General features: G+C 47.9%; 9 protein-coding genes across 9 annotated transcripts; 6 read left to right on the top strand and 3 right to left on the bottom strand.

The window, feature by feature from the left end:
* Nucleotides 1-398: 398 nt before the first annotated feature.
* F9C07_4332 (putative autophagy protein Atg20) lies at nt 399-2609 on the bottom strand (the record flags this gene model as incomplete). The annotated part of the gene is made up of 6 exons (XM_041291530.1): nt 399-494; nt 558-671; nt 758-1813; nt 1870-2136; nt 2190-2470; nt 2519-2609. The coding sequence occupies 6 exons, from the start codon at nt 2607-2609 to the stop codon at nt 399-401; spliced, it is 1905 nt and encodes a 634-aa protein (XP_041144023.1).
* A 167-nt stretch (nt 2610-2776) lies between these two features.
* Nucleotides 2777-5896, top strand: F9C07_2201405 (Cysteinyl-tRNA synthetase; the record flags this gene model as incomplete). The annotated part of the gene is made up of 5 exons (XM_071509511.1): nt 2777-2908; nt 3491-3682; nt 4161-4420; nt 4460-4808; nt 5234-5896. 5 exons carry the CDS (start codon nt 2777-2779, stop codon nt 5894-5896), a joined length of 1596 nt encoding a protein of 531 aa, XP_071364791.1.
* Nucleotides 5897-7004: 1108 nt separating this feature from the next.
* Nucleotides 7005-7950, top strand: F9C07_4329 (inosine-uridine preferring nucleoside hydrolase-domain-containing protein; the record flags this gene model as incomplete). Its single annotated transcript, XM_071511207.1, has 3 exons — nt 7005-7304; nt 7359-7648; nt 7701-7950. The coding sequence occupies 3 exons, from the start codon at nt 7005-7007 to the stop codon at nt 7948-7950; spliced, it is 840 nt and encodes a 279-aa protein (XP_071364790.1).
* Nucleotides 7951-9787: 1837 nt separating this feature from the next.
* Nucleotides 9788-11018, top strand: F9C07_4328 (putative extracellular endo-polygalacturonase; the record flags this gene model as incomplete). Its single annotated transcript, XM_041291534.2, has 3 exons — nt 9788-10003; nt 10062-10478; nt 10560-11018. The coding sequence occupies 3 exons, from the start codon at nt 9788-9790 to the stop codon at nt 11016-11018; spliced, it is 1092 nt and encodes a 363-aa protein (XP_041144021.2).
* Nucleotides 11019-11528: 510 nt separating this feature from the next.
* F9C07_2201402 (kinase-like domain-containing protein) lies at nt 11529-12930 on the top strand (the record flags this gene model as incomplete). Its single annotated transcript, XM_071509510.1, has 6 exons — nt 11529-11768; nt 11874-12093; nt 12147-12368; nt 12527-12546; nt 12571-12676; nt 12737-12930. 6 exons carry the CDS (start codon nt 11529-11531, stop codon nt 12928-12930), a joined length of 1002 nt encoding a protein of 333 aa, XP_071364789.1.
* Nucleotides 12931-13293: 363 nt separating this feature from the next.
* On the bottom strand, nt 13294-14255 carry F9C07_4327 (putative endoglucanase; the record flags this gene model as incomplete). The annotated part of the gene is made up of 3 exons (XM_041291312.1): nt 13294-13582; nt 13643-13685; nt 13736-14255. 3 exons carry the CDS (start codon nt 14253-14255, stop codon nt 13294-13296), a joined length of 852 nt encoding a protein of 283 aa, XP_041144020.1.
* Nucleotides 14256-16308: 2053 nt separating this feature from the next.
* F9C07_4326 (putative feruloyl esterase C) lies at nt 16309-17121 on the top strand (the record flags this gene model as incomplete). Its single annotated transcript, XM_041285517.1, has 1 exon — nt 16309-17121. One exon carries the CDS (start codon nt 16309-16311, stop codon nt 17119-17121), a length of 813 nt encoding a protein of 270 aa, XP_041144019.1.
* Nucleotides 17122-17647: 526 nt separating this feature from the next.
* On the bottom strand, nt 17648-19029 carry F9C07_2201399 (putative serine/threonine protein kinase; the record flags this gene model as incomplete). Its single annotated transcript, XM_071509509.1, has 7 exons — nt 17648-17676; nt 17709-17911; nt 18005-18270; nt 18310-18405; nt 18493-18526; nt 18586-18655; nt 18963-19029. 7 exons carry the CDS (start codon nt 19027-19029, stop codon nt 17648-17650), a joined length of 765 nt encoding a protein of 254 aa, XP_071364788.1.
* A 442-nt stretch (nt 19030-19471) lies between these two features.
* F9C07_4325 (uncharacterized protein) lies at nt 19472-22416 on the top strand (the record flags this gene model as incomplete). Its single annotated transcript, XM_041285516.2, has 2 exons — nt 19472-20353; nt 20839-22416. The coding sequence occupies 2 exons, from the start codon at nt 19472-19474 to the stop codon at nt 22414-22416; spliced, it is 2460 nt and encodes an 819-aa protein (XP_041144018.2).
* Nucleotides 22417-22565: the final 149 nt, after the last annotated feature.

Raw genomic sequence — 22565 nt, 5'->3', positions numbered from 1 at the left:
GCAACCATGGAAATAAATAGGGTAGCGTATATCATGTGCGGCTTGCCACTCTACTGTTGGATGGCGCCCGCAAGAAACAACAAAATAGAATATACAACATCTATCGCTTCGAATTCTACTGTAATTCGGTAGGGGGTGGATCGATGAGGCTACATTTGACAACATCGCCTCCGAGGGATGACTGATCTGCAAAATGATCAACGGATTTTCGGTCGATCTAAAATAGAGGACAATCATTGCGCCCAATATCAATCAATCATACATCAAGGTAGAGCTCATGGAACATATAATTAGAAATCCACCAACGCCGGGTAGTCTCACTCTCTGAGTGTGATTACCGGGGGAACAAAAGGCCCGATGTAAAGATAAAAGCCATAACCTCGCACACTACAAGGGGACTAGCGGACGACGATCTTGTCCACTTCATCCTTCGCCTCGGTCCATGTCTCCAGGTTTTTCCGGGCCCAGTCCAAATGGCATCGAGCATATGCGACCTACAGAAAATATCTCAATATTAGTGTTTCCCTCAACCATGGGTTGCATTTGTCGCTCCTTACCATGTAACGTCGCAGATCAGCCTCCTTATCCTTCTGGAATCGCTTCAAGTCCTGCAAGACCCCCGTGCTGGCGTCTTTAACGTCCTTTTCCGAAACCTCCAGTGCTTGCTCCAACTGTGCATAATATATTAGCAAAATAGATATAGGGGAAGGGGGCAAGGATGATCATGAAATTAAAAATGGAGTGTCGCTAGACTCACCTGAAGCAAACTCTCCTTTGTTTTTCCAATTTGATCTCGTCGCGTCCTCTCCGGGTCAACATCAACGAACCCGTGGACCGCGTGACTGATACGCCCAAACAACTTGTTCGTCATGAATGTCCCGCTGGCTGACTTCCGATGTGCTGGAGAGGAGGATGTCTCGGGCCTTCTCGATGGAGATGCTGCGGGTAACGACGCTTGCGAGCCGATCGACTCGCCGTGGGTAGGAGGAAAGTCTGAATCGATAGAGGTAGTGTCTTCCTGACCACTGGGGCGCACATCTGCTCCATGACTTCCCGGGCCGCTGGTAGCGGAAGATGTAGATAAGGAGCGTTGCGATCTCGTCCCTGATCCTTGAGCTGACGTCCGATTCAGGTACTGTTCAATACGCTTTGCTTCCAACTCGCTCCGTTCCAGAGAATCAAGCAAGGTCTTCTTCTTCGCTAACTCATCCCTTGTCATTTCTTCCTGCACCCGTTTCAGCACCCGGTAACGTAGAACACTACGAACAACGCTAGCGAACTGTGCGCTTTCCCTCATAGGCTCGGCAAAGCTTGCGCTTAATGCGTTGGAGAGCTCCTCAGTTTCGATGTAAGATGTGTCTGCTGCCTGGCCAATTCGCTCAATCGCTGCGGCTACTGTGGGTGATTGTTCGGATAGAGAGAAGCCATTGTATCGTGCTCCAAGTTCCATGAGGTCCGCTGACAATGAAGACAAATGTGACACTGTTCGACGATTGACTTTCTCAATATTCCCTTGCAGTAGCAGCTCAAGCTCCCTTGTAGATGCCTCGAAGTTGATGAAATACGGGTCCAACTCTTGCTCGCTCAATTTGCGGGATTCCGGAGGGAAGCGCCCTAGAACATCGGGACTTGGCGTGTCCACTGGGGGAGGCGCAGCCGAAGCTGTAGGACCAGAAGTACCCTTGAGCTTCGCGGAAGAAGATGGTACCGGTAGCCAGGCGTGTGCGGCCGTAGGGTTGGCAGGGTCTAGGGGAGGTGCTTTCAAGTTGTTCTTGGGTACCGAAGATGCGGGGTGAGAATGAAGAACCTCACTCTATACATAAATCAGCATTTGAGCGTCGAGCTCGCAGGTGCTCGCTGAATACATACCCAGCTAACATTAGGATCTAGGAATCTCCACCAAACGCCGTCCTCACGGACTTCCTTCATTCGGCGACAGCGGTTCAAGAAGACAGCCAGCATTCGCTTTCGGAGCTCAATTATTGCGGTATCCTCCTTAGCCTTGGTAGGCTTAGCGGCATAATCCGCCATTGTATGTTTCTCCGGGATGGGCGGAATGATGAGTGTGGGATGGAGGTTGACGAGAGTCTGTCGCAGAGAGGCGAACTCAGAGTACCGTCGCCGGACTTCCAGATCCTGCATATGTGAGTCAAATCTGTAAATGCTCTCCGAGATGCATCATAACATACTCCAGTTCGTATGGTGTACACGATAAAGCTTCCACCACCCTCATGGTTCTTCCCGGCATCGGTGATGAGGATCGGCATCTCCGGGTTCTCATAAAGTATTTGTTCTATGCGGCTATCGTAGGTGCTCTTCCGGTAGTAGCCATGGCTGGCGGGCTGGCTGTCATATCCTTCATTTTCCTCATCGCTAAAATCCTGCGGATGTGAAAGGTAATCGTCGGTCGGATCCTGGGTTGACGCCTTGCTGGAGGGGGAGGGAGGAGTGTATTCGCGTTCGTAGAGAGCTTGCAAAGGTTAGACTCCGCGCCAATGAATTGAGCAGTGAGCCTTACTTGGAGAAAGGTTCGCCGAATGTAAGGATTCGGAGAGACGGGCTTCGGGATCAAATGCGCCGTATGGATTGTTATCCTCGTCGTTCCACATGGTGCTGGGAGACCGGAGGCAGGGCAAGGCAGCCCTGGCAATCTAAGAATCCGAGACAAACGAGCAACTCATAAACAATAACCAGTCCGTCGAAAGAAGAGTTATATAGGAAGCCAAATTAAGCTATTACTAAGTTCAAATCGTTGTGGAGAGAAGGAAGCAGTGAGATGGCTGAGCTCAAGGCATCAATAGCTGGAACCGCGGGAAAGTCACCGCCCGCAACAATTCGCGGGGATTCAACGTCACTGACTCCGGGGAGCCACAGGAACCAAAACTGTCATTCTTATCGGTGTGGCTTAGTGCGTTATTCCCGATTGGGCCTCATAATGAGTGACTTGAGGTTCCACCACTTGTACTTTGATCTGAATGTTAATGCAGAAACTGACGCCTAACACCGAAGATCGTCAAGCATCCTCGAGGAGTTCCGAATCTATCAATGAAACTCAATGTCCTTTCACATTCCCACATGCATATAGACTGTCTTGAAATTCCTCAATGGTATGAGATGAGCTTTGGTGCATATACCCACTCTTGAAGTAATGCTATGTAGTATTTTGATGCTCTACTTATTTATGATCACGTCATACTTTCAAGTGAGAGTCCTGACATGCCTACAGTTTTACGGTCGCTCACCGTGGAGTGGACCTCGACAAAAACCCTTCCGTAATGGGCATAGTACATATTTCCCTTGAGGCGGGGCATCCCTAGTTGTCACGGCCGACCACATATGTGTTCTCACCACAACCAACTCGAAACCTCCATACTCTCCTTATCGTGGATTGCCATGGATCCCCACAAACAGCCTTCCTGGAGGCAACCACAAGCACATCCAGAGAATAATTTCACCTCTGACGGTGTGGAACTCTCTGACCCGATCCAAGACTCCCTTTATTGCCCTGGACCCAAAGGGCCGCAAAGTAACATGGTATGCATGTGGCCCTACTGTCTACGATGATGCACATCTTGGCCACGCAAGAAATTACGCCAGTACGGATATCATTCGTCGCATTTTGAAAGACTACTTCAAATTTGATGTAGAGTTTGTCATGAACATTACCGACGTGGATGATAAGGTAGGACATGTTCATTGTTTAGCAAGTTTGACTCATATGCTGCCTGGGGGCCTCTATTTAGATCATTGTCCGAGGATGGCAACAGCATTTATTCTCCGAGTTTCTTTCTTCACATCCGGATGTTAACGCCGATGTACTGAACACCACACAACTAGCATATTATGCTTACATCAAGAAAAACCTGCGATTGATTGATGAGGAGACTGAGCCAGAGAAATTTAGAACCGAAGTAAAAAGGGTATACGGAGGGGTTCTAAAGGGAGGGACTTTAGAGGGCAACAAGAAACCTGGAGATGCTGAAGCAAAGGTTCGGATGCATGTTAGGACTGTTACCATTGCAGCTGCAATGATTTCGCGAGTAGCCGAGATGTTCAGTCAGGGACCTGGTGAGCAACCCAGATCTCTTGAAAATGAGATGATTACCAGTGAAGCTTTCTATGAGGCAACTCAGGATGTCATCCTTCCTTACCTTGACCAGCTCAGAGGTTCAACTGTGCCAGGGGATGCGTATGAAATTTTCACAAAACTCACGAAGAAGTATGAAGAACATTTTATGCGCGATATGAGAGACCTCAATGTGCTTGATCCAGACGAAATAACAAGAGTCACCGAATACGGCCAGGAGATTGCAGATTTTGTGGAGAAAATTGTGGCAAATGATTTTGGCTATGTGACGCTGGATGGCTCTGTTTACTTCGATATCAAGTGTTTCGAGAAGGCCGGGCATCCATATGCACGGTTAGAGCCATAGAATAGAAACAATCAACCTTTGCAAAGAGACGGCGAGGGGACGTTATCTCATGCTGTCGAAAAAAGGTCCCCTGACGACTTTGCCCTTTGGAAAGCATCACTTCCAGGTGAACCTAGTTGGAAGAGCCAATGGGGACAAGGCCGACCGGGTTGGCATATTGAATGTTCTGCAATGGCCTCCAGCCGACTAGGGAGCCAAAATGATATCCACTCTGGTGGAATCGATCTTGCATTTCCCCACCATGATAATGAACTTGCCCAAAGTGAGGCATATTGGTCAGAGAAGAAGCAGCAATGGGTGAATTACTTTCTACACATGGGACATTTGTCAATACAAGGGTCAAAAATGTCAAAGTCACTGAAGAACTTTACCACTGTTCGGAGTGCCCTTGACAAGGGTGACTGGAATCCTCGAAGCCTGCGGATTGTTTTTCTCCTAGGAGGTTGGCGGGATGGGGTTGAGATTACACCCGAACTTATTCAAACAGCATCCGCGTAGTAAGATAAGCTTAACAACTTTTTCGTCAAAGTCAAAGATTCTTCTAGCCAGGGCGTTGCAACAGATGGGTCATCTGACCCCATTATATCCTTGGCACAAGCTCTGGCCACTGCGAAGGAAAAAGTCCACGAATATTTCTGTGACTCTTTCGATACGCCCAAGGTTATGGGCGTTATCTCCGAGTTGATTACCACTTTCAACAACGTCGACCAAAATGCTAACCCAACGAAGTGCAAGAACTAGCCCAGTGGGTAACTCGAATTGTAACTATCCTCGGCCTGAATGGAAAAGTGTCCCCTGAGAGCTGTGGAATTGGCTGGGAAGGAACTGACATCCCCGAACCGGCAAAACAATTTCTTTATCCACTCTCAGCGATGCGTGACGCCTTGCGTGAAGCCACGAAATCACAAGGCGAAGTAACGCATCAGCAACTCAAAGCTATCACCGCGGAGACAATTGTAGATGAGCGCCTAGTATCTCAGGCGTCCAGGCCATACTTCCAAGTTTTCAGAGATTTCCACGCCCGGATATCTCCAAGTAACTCGGAAGACACACCAACGTCATCCAAGGAATTGCTTTCCTTGTGCGATCGATTACGAGATGTTGAGCTCTTTGACCTTGGTATTTATCTTGAAGATCGCGAGAATAAACCTGCATTAGTCAGGCCTGTGACTAGGGATTTATTGCAGTCTCGCGAAGAACATGCGCGCAAAATGCTACTCAAGCAGCAGGAGAAGGAAAAACAAGAAAAGCTTGCCAAAGAACGATTGGAAAAGGGAAGGCTCAGCCACCTGGACATGTTCCGAACCAGTGAATTTAGCGCTTGGGATGAAGATGGGATGCCGACGAAAGACGCAGTTGGTGAACCTATAAACAAAAGTAGAAGCAAAAAGTTAAGAAAAGGCTGGGAGCGGCAGAAAAAAGCCCACGAGGCTTGGGTCGCAAGCCAACGCACAGACTCTTAAGTCTGGGAAAGTAGGTTTATGAAGCAGCAGAAAAGCAAGTCCATAGAAGTTTTATACCAGAACTAAAGCCATTGGTCGGGATCTGAATAGAATGACCAGGGGTAATCAACTGTTCGGAGATACAGCCCAACAGTCTGCAGTTATTGAAGGGATAGGGATTGGGGCTCTGTAGCTTCGACACGTGAGCTTGTCACCTGGGTTAATGTGCTGAGCTGCAAACTTGAGAGCGTAGATGTCTGCAAGCTATAAGAACACCACGTAAATGAGTCAATATTTCCCGCTTAAGAGGTGTTGTGCACCTGCCTGAGAAACGCCAAGCGTGATCCGTGATTCAGTTCGCGGCTAGGTTCATGGCGGATGGATGAGGAGCAGTCGAGCTGGTCGCTTGGCACTTGGGGTGGGTTGGGAAAGAAACTAAAAGGAGAACAAGGGCGAAGTGAAAGAGAAACAAGAAAGGGGCGAGGTAGCCAGCCACCCATGGAAGTTGCGGGACAGACATCATAGACGTTGTGTATATTTACCTACAACATTAGGTTTTATAGGCATCATCACTATGACAACACTAAAGTCCCTTAATGTTCGTAACATAGCGGAGCTTCCATAAGAAACCCAACGCGGACAAGAATTGGTCTATCGGCTCGTCGTACAACCGTTCTACGCTATGGTAGCCTGTGATTCTCCTAAAGATTTATGTAGGAACTGACTTGATATTAGATCTGATATATATGTCACGGTTCTAATATAAGCCGCACAGAGTTCCCCGGCCCCGAATATCTGGCTCGTCGTGTATACTACTACGGTAGTCGATCTAGTCCACTATAGTCAGGAACTGCCCACCACCTGTGCGTTTCTCATCTCTCGACTCATCATCGTCAGAATGAGGACACGCTGGATATTCACGGTCGCATTACTCGTAGCCCCTTTGGCGCTTGGATCGATACCAGCGACGAAGCTAATTATCGACACGGATCTGTTTAGTGATGTTGAGTAAGTCTTTGTTGAGGTCTTTCGTTTCATATTCCCCGCCCGTTGCTTACTCTCTCTCCTCAGCGACGCAGCCGCTCTTTTGGTGGCGTGTGACCATCCAATGGCCACGCCAATAGGCGTCATGATCAATTATCCGTCCAGTTATAGTGCCTTGGCGGCCTCCAGTATTCTCGGGTACTATGGCTACTCTGACGTTCCAGTTGCCCTCAAACAACCGTTTTCCAATGATACTTTCCTCGACACCTGGTCATACCAACTTGGGGAATATGCAAGCAAAGTCGCATACAACTGGCGACATGCTGCATCGATGCCATGGGGAGACGTAAGTAGTGCGTGGGATCCCGTCGAGCTGTATCGCAAGCTCTTATCTGAAGCGGGTGATCACAGTGTGACAATTGCCAGTATCGGGTTCCTCGACAACGTGAGTACTTTGCTAATGCCCGCTACCTGAAGAAGTGGCTTAAATATTTCTCAGCTCTCTGAGCTTCTTTCATCCCCCGGGGATACATACTCTTCGCTCTCAGGGCATGGCCTGGTGAAGGCGAAAGTGAAAGAACTCGTCATCATGGGCGGAGCATACCCGTGCGGATATGAGTACAATTTCTACGGCAGCAATGCTTCTGCAACTGCTCATGTAGTAAACACTTGGCCGGGGCCCATGACATTCTCTGGTGGTGAACTTGGGGCGACCGTCTACTCGGGGGCGCGGTTGACCGTAGAGGGCCCTGTCAGTGACCCAGTCAACGCAGCTTACCGGTGGTACACGTATGTAGCTTCCTGTTCAACAAATGCGATCACTTCTAACTGACCCTTACAGCGGATACAACATATCTCGGAGCTCATGGGATCCCCTTACCGTGTTATATGCCATCGACGGATTAAGTAACATGTTTGTTTACGCAAATAAAGGAGGACATAACTATATTTACCCAGATGGCAGAAATGAATGGTTGCCAGACAGCCCTTTGTATCCACAGAAATACCTGAAGCTGCGAATGTCCGAAGAAGAAGCTGGTGAACTTTTGGATAATATTTACCTTGATACGGCGACAAGAGCTGCAAGGTGATAATGAGCGATGCTTTTTGAGAACTGCCTGTTTAGAGAGACATAGCTAGGCTGTGACCAACACACAATTCACATAGTTGTCTGCTGCTTTTATGTACTAAATGTGTAGCCGTGGGTCAGCGTCAGATGACTCTCATATAGTTAAGGCCATTCGGTAATCGTCCTGGTCAATTAACTTTAGCATCAATGGGTAGAGCGGAAATTGCCAACTGATGTAGGTTTACTCCGCGTTTATCAACCGGAGTAATGAGCCAAAGCTGATGATCCTGTTGTAAAGTAGGGGGCGTTATTGAAGCAACGTTCATTTCAGGTTCAGGGCTGCCTGCTGGGCACATTAGATCCAAAGCTTGACTTCAAGTTGTATCGCATCGACCATCCGCGTGCCTGCACAACCATCTAGGGCCCACATATCTTGGTCTAGTCTCTGATAGATTGTGGATAGCTTTTCTACCGGAACCTCGGCCCCCACATGCCTGCTATTTGAAAATTGCGAATCTTTGCAGAGTAGCTTTTCATTAGTGGTAGACACAGAATACAGTGAAATATGTTATAGTCCCTTTGGAATTGAATCTTTGAGGGTTGAAGGGTGTCGGGTAGCGGGCTAATACTCCAAAATGGGTGCTCCGTCTGAGGGTATGACCGACTGATGGCCGTGTTACTATTCAAGTTGGTGTATCTGAAGTGATAATCGGCATACAGAGGTAGTCACAAGTGTAGTAACACACTTAACAACTATGTACTGTCGATGTGATATAGCACATATGCATCAGGGGTACATAATTTGCGTTCGCACGGCCCTAGGCAACTAAGTTGATATGATATATATTAGATGAAATTTCTCCACGGGATAAACAGTAGTAATCAGGTCAGAACCAATAATCTATCATGGTTCCTGTAAATTAGGACGCTAATAACTGCAACGGCCAGGTAAAGATTGAAGAATCGTCAGCCCTGCTGCTTGGATCACTACCCATCAATCAGACAGGAGGATGACAGGAGCACTGCGAAAGTGCAGTTAGGCAGCGATATCAAGTCAAAACACCAACGAAGGTAGGGTCAGTAACCGACATTGATCTAGGTAGTTTAATTTATCCATGTATCATATGTAGGATCTAGTCCCCATAATATGGACACATCTCAAGAAATCCCGCCAATCGCACAACGCAGCCTTATTGCATAGCATTTGCAGGGTCAGTCCGGCACTGCTCGGAACGTGTATCTGGATAGTTTTTTCCGGCACTTGAATTGAAGTGGAAGTGATCGGCTCAGGGGTCGAATATTATTGCCTGGGGCCAGATTACGTAGATTGAGCGGAGACTGCTGACTCTCTTTCCGATCACGCCAGAGGGTCCGGCAAGGCTGTCCCGTTTCATACCCGGATTACTGTTTCAATCGCTGTCTTTTCAACCTTCCGAAATGTCGAATCCTGTATGTTCCATCCCCATCTCTGTTAATTGTACATGGTCTAGATAGCTACAAAGGAGATAAATATCATAGATCAATGCTAAGATGACCTGAGGGAGAAACGTAGATGAATTGTCAGTGCCGATTGGCGGATGAAATCGCAGCTAAGCTTTTTTTGCCTACGCGAACCGGAAGCTTAGCCTAGACTCAAGCCACCTGTTTCAATCCCAGACATTTTCTCCCGCCAACGAGATATTCTGCTCCACCGGGTTGTATTGCAAGATAGAAAGGGGACATAAAAAGAGTCTTGGACCCCTACGATGTCTTCCTTTCTCTCAGCATCGTCTCCATCAACCCTCCATTCCTTAGTCTTTCTTTCAGTCCATATTTGAAGGCGTCTTGTTGACCAAGTCCCTATCCATTCTTTCGGAAAAATGCAGCTTCTTCAATCTTCCGTCATTGCCGCTACTGTCGGCGCTGCGCTGGTCGCCGCAGTCCCAGTAGAACTCGAAGCCCGCGACTCCTGTACTTTCACCTCGGCTGCCGACGCTAAGTCGGGCAAGACCTCTTGCTCAACCATCACTCTGAGCAACATCGAGGTTCCCGCTGGTGAAACCCTTGATCTGACCGGTCTCAACGATGGCACCACTGTATGCATAGATATCTAATCATATTCCTCTTGGTTAATGTATACTAAGTCATATCTAGGTCATCTTCTCGGGTGAGACCACTTTCGGCTACAAGGAGTGGGAGGGTCCTCTCATCTCCGTGTCCGGAACCAACATCAAAGTCCAACAGGCATCCGGTGCCAAGATTGACGGAGACGGATCCCGCTGGTGGGATGGCAAGGGTGGCAATGGTGGAAAGACAAAGCCCAAGTTCTTCTACGCCCACAAGCTGGACTCCTCTTCCATCACCGGCCTCCAGATCTACAACACCCCCGTCCAGGGCTTCAGCATCCAGTCGGACAACCTGAACATCACTGATGTTACCATCGATAACTCCGCTGGTACCGCAGAGGGCCACAACACCGACGCCTTCGATGTCGGCTCTAGCACCTACATCAACATTGACGGTGCCACCGTGTACAACCAGGATGACTGTCTCGCCATCAACTCTGGATCGGTAAGATAGCACCACCCCAGTTAAAAACATTTTATTCCTTCTTTACTTTTCATTCTTCGACCACCTGCTAATACCCTGCAGCACATCACTTTCACCAACGGCTACTGTGACGGTGGCCATGGTCTCTCCATCGGTTCGGTCGGTGGTCGTAGCGACAACACCGTCGAAGACGTGACCATCTCCAACTCCAAGGTTGTCAACTCCCAGAATGGTGTCCGTATCAAGACCGTCTACGATGCCACCGGTACCGTCTCCAACGTCAAGTTCGAGGATATCACTCTTTCCGGTATTACCAAGTACGGACTCATCGTTGAGCAGGATTACGAGAACGGCAGCCCCACTGGTACCCCTACCAACGGTATCAAGGTCTCTGATATCACCTTCGACAAGGTTACCGGTACCGTTGAGAGCGACGCTACTGACATCTACATTCTCTGTGGATCTGGCAGCTGCACTGACTGGACCTGGTCCGGTGTTTCCATCACTGGTGGTAAGACTAGCTCCAAGTGCGAGAACGTTCCTACTGGTGCTTCTTGTTAAATACGGACGCACGGGCGCAGTTCAGCCGGCCATTGTGATATCTATTGTTCTTGGTGTTGATGCTATTTTATGGCACTGACTGTTTAATCTAGCTTTACATAGCTACTAAACAATTCAATTCTTTTACATATTGTGCCTGACGCAATTTCTTATTCTGTACAATATTTCTAGAAGGCGAAACAAGAGGGGGAAAAAGAAGTTATGTAGACTTCTAAACTAGTATCTCGTTTGACGTTCATAGGGGATTTGTTCTTACTCATCGCGAATCGGTAACCCAAGCTCGGTCCAGTTTTAAGGCAACCTTTCAATGCTTGGTCCCGCTTAGGCGCCGGGGAGCGCCTTGGCACGTCCCCCCTTCCTAAAAACGTCTCCATTGTTGCTACTAGTTCTCCAAACTTACACTTAAATACCTGCCGTTCAAGTTCTTCAATCCCGAGAATGGAAGTGTTTTTAAATCGAATACGCGGCTCGTTTCCCAAATTGCGACACCAACCTTGGTCATTGTCACCGATGATCGCCCCACGGCTTGACACGCATCGGCGCTTCGAAGAGGAAAATACGCCATACTATGATCCTGTCCGTTTCTACCCTGCAAAACTAAGCAGTGTCTTAAACGGCAGATATCAACTGGTAACAAAAGTTGGCTGTGTGATATGGCTTGCTCGACACCTTAACCAGTTTGTGCCTCTCTGCTCATACGACCTGGTTGTCACTGATTTAGTTAGATGGCGCTGGTTGCAAGATAAGTACGTAGCTATCGAGATAAACGCGAGTACCCATCATTCGCGAGAGAATGCAGCTCAAAATAAGCTTGATCTTCTAAAGCAGATCGACAAAAAGAACCCCTAACATAAGGGATGGCAATTCACCAGACATCTTGTTGATTCATTTTATGTGGAATATGGTTCAAGAAAGCATCTAGCACTTGCCTTTGAACCTTTACGTGAGCCTCTATGGCTATACCGGGAAAGGTTTATCGGGGACGTTATTCCGTCTAGTGTACTGAAGATCATTCTTCAAATGATTCTCCACGGATTGGATTATCTTCACTCTGAGTGTCATATCGTTCATACTGGTTAGTCTCTGGATAGGTATATCTGTAATAAAACGGACACTAACTTCAGTCAGACTTGAAACCAGACAATATAATGGTCAAAATAGAAGACCCATCGATCCTTGAGGAATCGGCGAAAGATGAATATAAAGACCCTCTACCTCAGAAGATTGGCCCTGATGGTCGCACCATCTACCTTTCACGGAATAATTATGAACCCACTTTAAAGACTACTGGGATCATCACCATTACGGACTTTGCTCTTTCTGTGCCTGGAGATAGACCTAACAGCGGTTGTATTCAAGCAGAAATATATTGAGCACCAGAAGTCATATTTGATGCTGGGTATACATACAGCGCCGATATTTGAAGCCTAGGAGTGATGGTATGCTAGCCAAGTCTCTATACGCACTCTGCTTACGTTTTGATAATCAGCTGTGGGACCTCTTTTAAGGTAAAAAGCTTTTCAAGGATGTCGATCCTCTCTGTGGCTAAAAGTTCAATGAGTCGAACCACCTTGCACATATCACTTTATTGTTAGGACCTCCTCCGGAGGATATCATTGCTAGGGGTAGACGATCCGAGTTATTCTACGCATCAGATGGTAAGCATCATTACAGGTTTTGTACAACCTCCGCAATCCTATGTTGACGTGATCCAACAGGGACTCTGAGAAATGAAGCTCGTGTGCCGGCAACATTCAACTTTGAGAATCTAATTAAAAATATACACGGTGATGACAAAACCTTGTTCATAAGGTTTGTAAGAAGAATGATTAAATGGCGCCCAGAGGAACGCAGTACAGCAAAAGAACTACTTGAGGATCCTTGGCTTTATGCAGATCTTGACGATGAGTGAGCCAGCCATCCGTCGTCTTTTCGTAGCGTGTTCTTCGCTATAGGCTATCTTTTTGCGCATTATAGGAGTTCTAGTCACTTTATATTTGTCTAGAGCTTATACTTCGATCTGTGTCCTCTTAGCTAGCCATTTACGTTGAGATCAAGGGCAGGTGACTAAAAACAGCAAGTCTTAGTGTTGATACAGCACTGTATAGAAACAATGGAATTCCCCTAATGAAACAATGAAGATAATGCAAGGTAGGACCTCGCATTAAATACAGAAGCTTCAAATCCTTGATGCCACACCGCTAGTTACACATCCCCTGACCACCTTCCTCCGAACACCTGTCAATAGACCTAGACAAAAGTGTACCCCATCACTTCAGTAGGTAAAGTCACGAGCGTGCTCACGACGAGTGAAGCTGCCGTCGAAAGTAGCCGCATTCCCCTGAGAAGAAGTACCACCGGTAGCATTAACGTCAACAACCTTCGAGAAGTGTTTAGATCCCGACGAACCAGTCCAGACCTGCGGACCAGGCATGGGATAGTCCTTGTAGCCACCCCAAACACTGTAGGTGAACGAGGGATCAGTTTTCTTGTAAGCACCGGGGAACTTGACAGTAGGACCGGGGGTTCCATTTCCGCCACCGACAACTTTGACTTGAGCGCATCTGGAAAGCTTTGTCAGAATCCCTCAAGAACAATGACAGACATGGGAAAGGTGGACTTACTCGTAATAGAACTCGGCCTCTCCAGCGTGTGCACCATGCACACCTAAGCCAAATTAGTATCCATTCCTTACCAATACAACCCAGAAGACATACCGATATGTTCCGCCCGAATAAGATACTCCCCATCGGCCAGATCCTTAGGAATGGTAAACTCAACCCGATCCTTGTCGTAAGAGCACCAGGCGTCACTTTTCACGTCCTTGTTCTTGTCACAGATGCCCTCCTCGTAGATCTTGAACCAGTCGCCATCGCCCTGGTATGTCTTGGCCGTGCTGGGAGCCTTGGACATATACACCAGTGCAGGGCCGGGGTGCTTCATCGTAGCACCAACACCGAGCTTCATGGCAAGCTTGGATCCAGCCTTGACCTCCGCCGTACCAGTTTGGCCAGCGAAGGTGAATGACCCCTTGTTGCAGCGGAAGTCAGGCATGTCGGGGGTCATGTCGTCGCGGGTGTTGACCCATTTGGTTGGGTTGTACTTGGCGGGTCGGGTGTTGGAGCGGACATATTGGTTGGGGGAACTCTCCTTGCCGTCGACGATGAGGGTGTCGAAGAAGTAATGGGCCGACACGAAGGGTGCGATGGCCGCAAGAGCGAGAAAAGAGAGCTTCATTTTGAAGTTGGAAAGAGAAGTTAATGAATGGATTAGGAACCAGCCTAGGCAAAGCGAATGTGTTTAGATGGAAATGAGTGGAAGAGATAGGCACGCAGTGACTCTGTTGAGGTTATTGATGACAGGATTTACTTGTCCTTATATATCTTTTGGATGGGAGACTTTAAGCTCTCGCTCTAGACGCATATCATAACCTCTGCTATCTACATGACACCGATGTGTGCGACAATTTCTTGGTTACATTCACACACTCCGTTCGGTCAGTGAAGCCTTTCTGTATATCAGAAACATGCCAAGATTATACAGGCTTCGAGGCCAGCCTACGATTTACTGGTACGGTGCACACTGCAGGCCGTGTCTCAAATCAGTGGAGATTAGCTCTTCAAGCGCTCAACGGCGTAGAAAGCTTGGATATTGTTTCCACCTGATTGGCTTTCATCAGGAGTTTAGTGCTAAATTCTTATTCTATTATTGGTCTCTAGGACGTACCGGAGTAATGTGTTTCTGCTCATAGGGTGGTCACAAGCGGGTAGAAAGTGGACCTCTCCGCCACAACCGCACAAGGCTGGTCATGATACTAATTGAAGTACTGTGGTAGAGTGCCTAAAGATCGCGTGTGGAGCTGTTAGAACCACTGTGGCAAAAGTATCACCGCCCGTCCCAGGTCCTATTATATTGTGTATCCAGCTGGCAAAATTCGTAGGAAACAATATACGAAACCACCTACAGGGCTCAACACGATCTTTTCGCACTCTGCCACAGTACCAATTGAAGTGCCAGGGTATTGGTCAGTACAATATGCTGGTCGTAGATCGCCAGGTACCGTTGTCAGAAAGCCATAGGATGTGAACAACCCAAATGCCTAAGACAGAATGGTTCCAGGGGTATAGCCTGGCGTTTGCAATGAGAGGGGAGCGACATAATGATAAGAATGTAAAGTAGAGGTTCTAGAGGATCTATTTGATGTTGAAACAAACGGGATGAATGGACTGATGCCTTCAACTGCTCAGTATCCACAATAGGCTGTCAATTCGGCGCTTAAACGAGATTGGGATATAGTTAGGTTACATCGTGTGTATGAACCCATGCTGATCATTGACCTAGCCCACAAGGGGTTTGCCGCCGGGGAACATTGCACAGGGTCTAAATAGTGCTACGGTATCTGACCGAACCTAGAACGCCTTACCAATCCCTTAGTAAGGTTCGTATCGACCCCACAAGGGGTGGCTAGTCTCCACCTAGCAAATTCAGTTTCGACTACAGCTACCAGATGGGGTAATCGGCGACGGCTTGGTAAAACATACCCTTCGGTAGTACATAAGCTACTCTAATTGCCGTGGAATCTTGGCATGCCATCCCAGTTCTAATGTGTTGTGCCTCGGGTCGTCATATTTATCGGTGCCTGCAAATCGGAAGATCCTGGTTAAAATCACTGACATCCTGTCACAGACATTGTTGCAGAGTGCATCGTAGAGCGCAAGATAATAGCCTAATCAGTAGTGCCTGCTCCATTCCCCGCTTGAAGAACCCTGATGTGAGGCGGAACTCGAGTTGATGATCCCGAGAAGGTGCCAAAATAGATTGTTACACCCACTGCGGTCTTTCAACCCAGCACCAAGTGGTCCGTTGGATGATAGATTCCGTCTCTTGGCAGTCCTTTTAACCAGACAGGCTGATCCTGCGACAGCCCCTGGACTCCTGGGGATCCCTCCATTTCCTTTATCGGGCATGTGAGGGGAGGGCCTCAGAGAAAACTCTCGACTTTTCGCGCATCACGCCAGGTCCGGGCGGCTCACGGCTTGAGGAAGTTGATACCGCACCTCCTTCCCAAAACAACATCATCCAGAACTCCGTTTTTCTGCGGGAAGGGATCCTCGAGGAATCATGTCAGGGGTCAAATCATCCATGAATGTTGCAGCGTACATGTACACGGCAAAAGCTATAAATTCCAGCATGAGCTTCTCGAGAGTGTCAGTTGCACAGTGAGTATCATTACGTCTCTTCGATTTGAGCAAATTATTGTCATCTGTCTCGTGTCCGCTCCTCAGTGAAAATGATTAAGTCCATCATTCTGCAGGCCATCATGGTCCTGAGCACTCTTACCTCCGTCCACGGTGCCAATTCCTCCGGCTGTGGCAAACAGCCTACCCTTGTCAACGGCGTCCACAAAATCAACGACCGCGAGTACATTCTCAAGGTTCCTGACAACTACAATGCCAACAAACCGCACCATCTCATCTTCGGTCTCCACTGGCGCGGTGGAAATATGAACTCGGTTGTGAACGGCGAAAGCGTCGAGCCCTGGTACGGCCTCGAAACCCGAGCACAGGGTAGCGCAATCCTGGTAGCTCCGAACGGCAGGAACGCCGGCTGGGCCAACACCAACGGCGAAGATGTAGCCCTCATCGACGCCATTATAAAGCAAGTGGAGGATGATCTCTGCATAGACCAGAGCTCTCGCTTCGCGACAGGATTCAGTTGGGGCGGTGGCATGAGCTATGCGCTCGCTTGTGCACGGGCAAAAGAGTTCAGAGCTGTGAGCGTTCTGAGTGGTGGAGTGATTAGTGGGTGTGAAGGAGGACATGACCCTATCGCTTATCTGGGCATTCATGGAATTAGTGACCCGGTTCTGCCATTTGACGGGGGGGTGACTCTGGCGAATAAGTTTGCTGCGAATAACGGGTGCCAGCAAGCGTACGTTGGTAAGCCCGGACTTGGGAGTCACAGTTCCGTTCAAACGGACTTTAAGGGGTGCTCTAGGCCTGTTTCGTTTATTGCTTATGATGGTGGACATGATGCTGCACCTCTTGGTGTTGGTAATCCCCTGGCTCCGGATGCTACGTGGAAGTTTTTCATGGCTGCTTGAGAACAGAATTAGCGCTTGGTATGGAGCCGGACTGGTCCATGGCGTGATGAATGCCCATGTGGTGTTTTGCAGGCAGCTGATGACTGTGTAAGTAAAGGCATGCGTATGGTTAAGCGGTCATACCGGGACAATCTTCTGTGTAGGAGGACAACAGGAATCAATATGATAAGATACAGAGAACAAACTGGTCTTCCAAATTGACCACAGAAATGAAACCGAAGAGCTTCAACAGATCGTACTGTATTATTTCACGCGCTGGGGGTCCTGCTGACATCGACACAAAAACACCCGACGGTACTCCCAAGGCGACTGATAGTCTAACATTCTCCCCTTTCCGCCCTTTCTAGCTTCAGCCCCCTCACTTTCCAATTTGTCATTCTCCTTTGTATCTCGTAATCCAAATCCATGCTTAGAGAAAGTGGACCTCTCGCTTCTCCAGCCCGTAAACATCAACAGATGATGCCAGCCAGATACTGCAGTGCCTAGACGTCACCAAACAACCTGTCTTGAGCAGCTTGGACGCTGATTACTGATTCATGGGATCGAGTTTCATTACTCAAGATAAGCTCCTTGTCTCTCTTAAAAACAGTTCTTCTTGGAGATGCATGCAAAACCGTTCATCCGTGCCGGATGGATAGCCTCCGTGCCAAGATGACAGAACACTAACAGGTTCCGCGGACAATCTACGAAATAAGTCAAAAGAAACGGCCCCAAGAGTTGGCACTGTCTTCGTAGCATCTCGACTTCATATCCCTGATAGTGCACGGAAATACCTGGCTTGAAGAAGGAGCTATCGCCATATAGCAAGGTGACCAGCCTAGAAGTGGCACCACAATAAATATATCGAGATAAGGGGTGAAAACATACAAAGGCTCCAAAGGACTATACATCTGTCGGTGTTCCCCAGCCTATCCGAAGGTGCGCCTCAGGGCTCCTCCTAGTGGGTGTCCCAATTAAGTCACGGTATCTTGTATATGGTTCATATGCAGGAGCACTGTTACCCCAATTTGAGAGCTGGACGTCTGTGAAGCGCATGTCCCCCTGACCGTAATTTACAAGGACGTTTTGGGGTTTCAGATATGCAATTGTCAAGCCAACAGATGTATGATGACATCCCACCTGTATGCACATAATATAACCATGTATGACCTCCAGGGCTCCCAGAATTCATTTTGCGACATATTTCACCTCTCGCCGTATGATTTTCTGAGTGGCCGAGGCATTTATAAGATTATTGTCCACATGTTTCAGCACTATCAATAGTGGACGGGACAACTCCACAATCTAATCGATTAGTGGTTGAATGAATGGGGTATGAGGTCGAAAGCGCGTCAAGGCATCTTTTTCGCTTTCACGGCGAGATGAATGAACACCTTTCACGATTACTGACTGATGTACAGTGTTACTATTCAATTATCACCGTAAATATATCAACCTGGTCTACTTGAGTTTGAGGCTTCGTACGTAGCAAGCCACACCCTTTCCTGGAGCTGCCTCGCGAGGGTGTGTATTCCGTGCTGGCCTCTCAGGGATCCTACTAAGATATATGAAGATGGGCTAGATTCAACTGAAGGTTGATATCAGTTGGAATGGCAAAATATGGTTGAGAGGAGCCTTTACCGCTGATCTCATGCTAGCAAGCGAAGCCCAACAGCCGTCCAAAGGAAGATATATATAATCACTCGATATTATCACTAATAAATATACTTGATTTATAGTGTCTTTGTTTCTTTTTATTTTTATCATTCTACCAGTAGAAACAGAAGCGAGAGTGGGTACTAGGGTATAGAACTCACGCCATGAGAATGAAACAGTAGCAACATATAATGTCTATAAAGGACCTGGAAACCATACCGACCAAAGATCCTGGCAATGTCCCTGAATTGTTCTTTGCCAATTAAATACCATTATATAATGTGAATACTCTATGTGAAACAGACCGGACTTCTATCTTTTAGCGCCGGTGTAGTGGGGCTACCACACCTGGATATTCGTCCAAGGCTCCCAAGGCTAGCGATCATTAGTGGAGAGTGGAGAATGAGGTCCACCGTGTAAGCAGCGTGCTCTAGCGAGGCCAAGAAATGCCAAGTATATTCACTGCAAGGGCATAAGTCCGAGGTATGTCTCCTAAACTCCGCCTCGCTTACTGGTTGCAACTAGCCCTGGAGTGTATATCTTCCAAGCTTGATTGATGCGCCATAATCGCGGACTCTAGGGCCTTAACTCCATACCTCAGTCTGGGTCCCACGATTTTATATAAACGTTCACCCTAATATCAGACCTTTGTCAATATGCATCGGACGACAAGAATTGCATCCACTGGAGTTGAAAGGAACTCTCTCATAACAAAATGCTTTCATATATCATACCGTTTTGCGTATATCTATCATTTTCCCTTGCCGTTCTGGCATCCCCTTCGACACGTCTGAGAGACGTGTATCAATTTCCGAACGGTACTTGGCTAGAGAATATCGCCGTTCGCTCTACTGGCAACGTTCTCGTCACAGCATACAACCTAGCCCAGCTATGGGAAATCAATCTATTTAATGGAACTAACTCCCACCATGCGCGTCTGGTCCACCAATTTCAAAACCCGGGCACAATCACCGGTATCACAGAGATCGACCAGGATATCTTCGTGACAATCGCCTCAAACTCTCTATGGAAGGTCGACCTAAGCACGACTGAGCCAGTAGTCAATCCAATCAACATCACAATTCCAGCTGGAACTCTAAACGGGATGGCAACTTTAAACGATTCATCACTGGCTATCTCAGATTCATCCTTGGGTCTTATTTGGCGCGTGGACATCGAACAAGGAACTTACGACATCATGATAAGAGATAACACAACAGCCACAAGCACAGCATTAGGCCCGAATCTCGGTGTCAATGGTATCAGGATCTTGGACGGTTACCTATACTATGGGAACTCGCCCCAGAGATCGTTCTACCGCGTTCGCGTCCACGAGTCTGGCAATACGGTTGGACAGCCCGAGACCATTGCGCAAGGAGTGTTGGCGGATGATTTTGCTGTTACGTCTTCGGGGGCCTATCTTGCTGGTTTGACGGATAATGTTATCACAAAGGTATCCCTTAATGGTGAAGCGCATGTCGTGGCGGGGACTAGAAACTCGACTGCAGTGATGACGGCGACGTCGGCTGCTGTTGGGAGGACGAGGATGGATGGGAATGTGCTCTATATCACCACAGGTGGAGAGACACAGGAACCTGTTAATAATACTGACCACAAGGGGGGGAAGATTGTCGCGCTTAAACTTGATATTTAGAGGGTGTGTTTTATGTAACACAACCACTGATTGGTCTTGTCGGCCTGCATATGTTGATAGGGCATCTCTGGCTGAGCATGTTCATGTTTGAAGGCAAGACTCCTCTTTGCTTATGTACCTACTCTAGACCGTGTTTAGGCACGGAATATAGAAAGCATATTTTCTTCTGTGTGGTGATTGTGTATCATATCGTTCTTACGAATTAATCATTCTCGCTAAAGTTACAGCATAGAGTAGGTGGGAAAAATGTGTCAGTATAATATTCTACCTTGTTTCATTTATTTCTATGTCCTCCTGTTACATCTTGCCATTTGCTATGGGAGGAACTCCAACGCATTTTTTTTTAGATTTGGATACTCTTGAAGGGTATCAAAGGAATGTTACCCTACTACTCGTGGGGCAAGAGTTAATATTGAATGTGGAAATAGGACATACAGTGGTGGAAATACTGTGCCAAGACATTTAACAATCCAAGCGATTTTCTACCGTCCCGCGCCGAGTTGTCCATGCAATGTCACCGTACTCTGGCACTCTTCGTTTCCCAAACATCGCCCTCGTCATTGTGGATGCAAGTGCCATGGGCTATGAAGCGCGTATGGCGCAATTATCCGAAAGTGACACCGCTTCACATTCACATAGGACGACGGAACCGCCCGGGCTGTTCACACTATCACGTCATTTCTAATCGGAACTTGAACAGTGTCTCTGGGAAGAGAATTTGCATCACCAAGTATCAATCAAGAGATAAGACACGATTATATAAATTCCACCGGCCACGCAACTTTGTCACTACAGCTATTCCCTCTTTACTCGTGCCGCCTCTTATCTTCGTCGGACTTCTGCTCGCGCTCTGGACGTGGAAATGCTTCTGGATCGTTGTCTTGCAAGACAAACTTCTATACCTCTCATGGTTGCCACCGCTTGCACGCTCCGAGAAGATCACGGACTACGAGGCCGAATGTAGGCCGGTCCAGTGGACGGAGAAGCAGATTTGCAGCCTAGATGGGACTCAGCTAGCGGTATGTGAAGGTCGCATTCCACTTCACAGCCGTAGTGGTGGTCGCATTGCATCTGTGACTTCTGGAGAGGACTATCCCAGAGGTACGAAAATGAAGAAAAGAAAGTCTGTCGTCATATGTTATTTCCAGGGTAATGGCGGTTCAACGCCACTTCGTTTGCCGCTTCTCTCTCAAGTCCTGCGAACAATCAAGGAAAAGTCAATGTCAACGCCATTATCAACATCTTCGCCAGATGGCACTGAATTCACCATAGTAGCCTTGTCATATCGCGGCTATTGGACTTCGTCGGGCCGGGCAACGCAGTCCGGTATCGAGCTTGACGCGCAAGCATTTCTCGACTGGGTATCGGAAACCTATACCGCACCAGAGACCGATCTGGAGGTCATCCTCTGGGGGCATAGTCTCGGCTCGGCCATCGCGAGTAGTGCTACTGCCACTTACCTCTCCCGTCACCATGGTGACCAGTCATCTGTGAGCAAGGGGGGAACCCATCTTCCAGTAAACATCGCTGGACTGATTCTGGAAGCACCGTCCTCCAGTATCAAGGACATGCTTATAAGTCTATACCCACAGAAATGGCTCCCGTATCGATATTTGTGGCCCTTTTCATGGAATCACTGGAGTTGTACGACGGCGATGGAGAGGATCGCTCGCTGGCGGGACCAGAATGAAGAGCAAAGCGATGCGATCATCCAGCGGGTTAAATCAGGAGCTCCGATGCTGCCCAGGTCTAGGCACAATTGTATAAGTTTGGAGTCCTTTCGCTCGCCTCCTCCCATTTTGCTGCTTTCCGCAGAGAGTGACGAGGTGATCCCGCCACATGTAGCGGATGGATTAGAATCAGATGGGAAGAGGCTCAAACTAGAGCTTGAGAGGAAAGACGTACGTGGGGCGTTGCATACAGAAGCACCTGTCAAGGTGGATGGTAGGGAGGCGTTGGTTAACTTCATCTTCCGGTGTACCTCAGAAAGGGCCAGGGTAGCTTGATGGCTTGCTGTATCACGTTGGTCACATTCATATCTGGAAGAAAAGAAAGGCAAAGGATACCGCGGTAAAAGGTGTATTGTGGATAAAGACTCATTGCCTATGTTTATTCATGTTGCAATGGAACGGTTCTGTGCTTATTGCCTCTCGAA

Source organism: Aspergillus flavus, chromosome 3, assembly GCF_009017415.1.
Source record: "Aspergillus flavus chromosome 3, complete sequence".
Lineage (NCBI taxonomy): Eukaryota > Fungi > Ascomycota > Eurotiomycetes > Eurotiales > Aspergillaceae > Aspergillus > Aspergillus flavus.
Note: the sequence above shows the minus strand (reverse complement) of the source record. Positions and strands in the feature narration are given on the sequence as shown.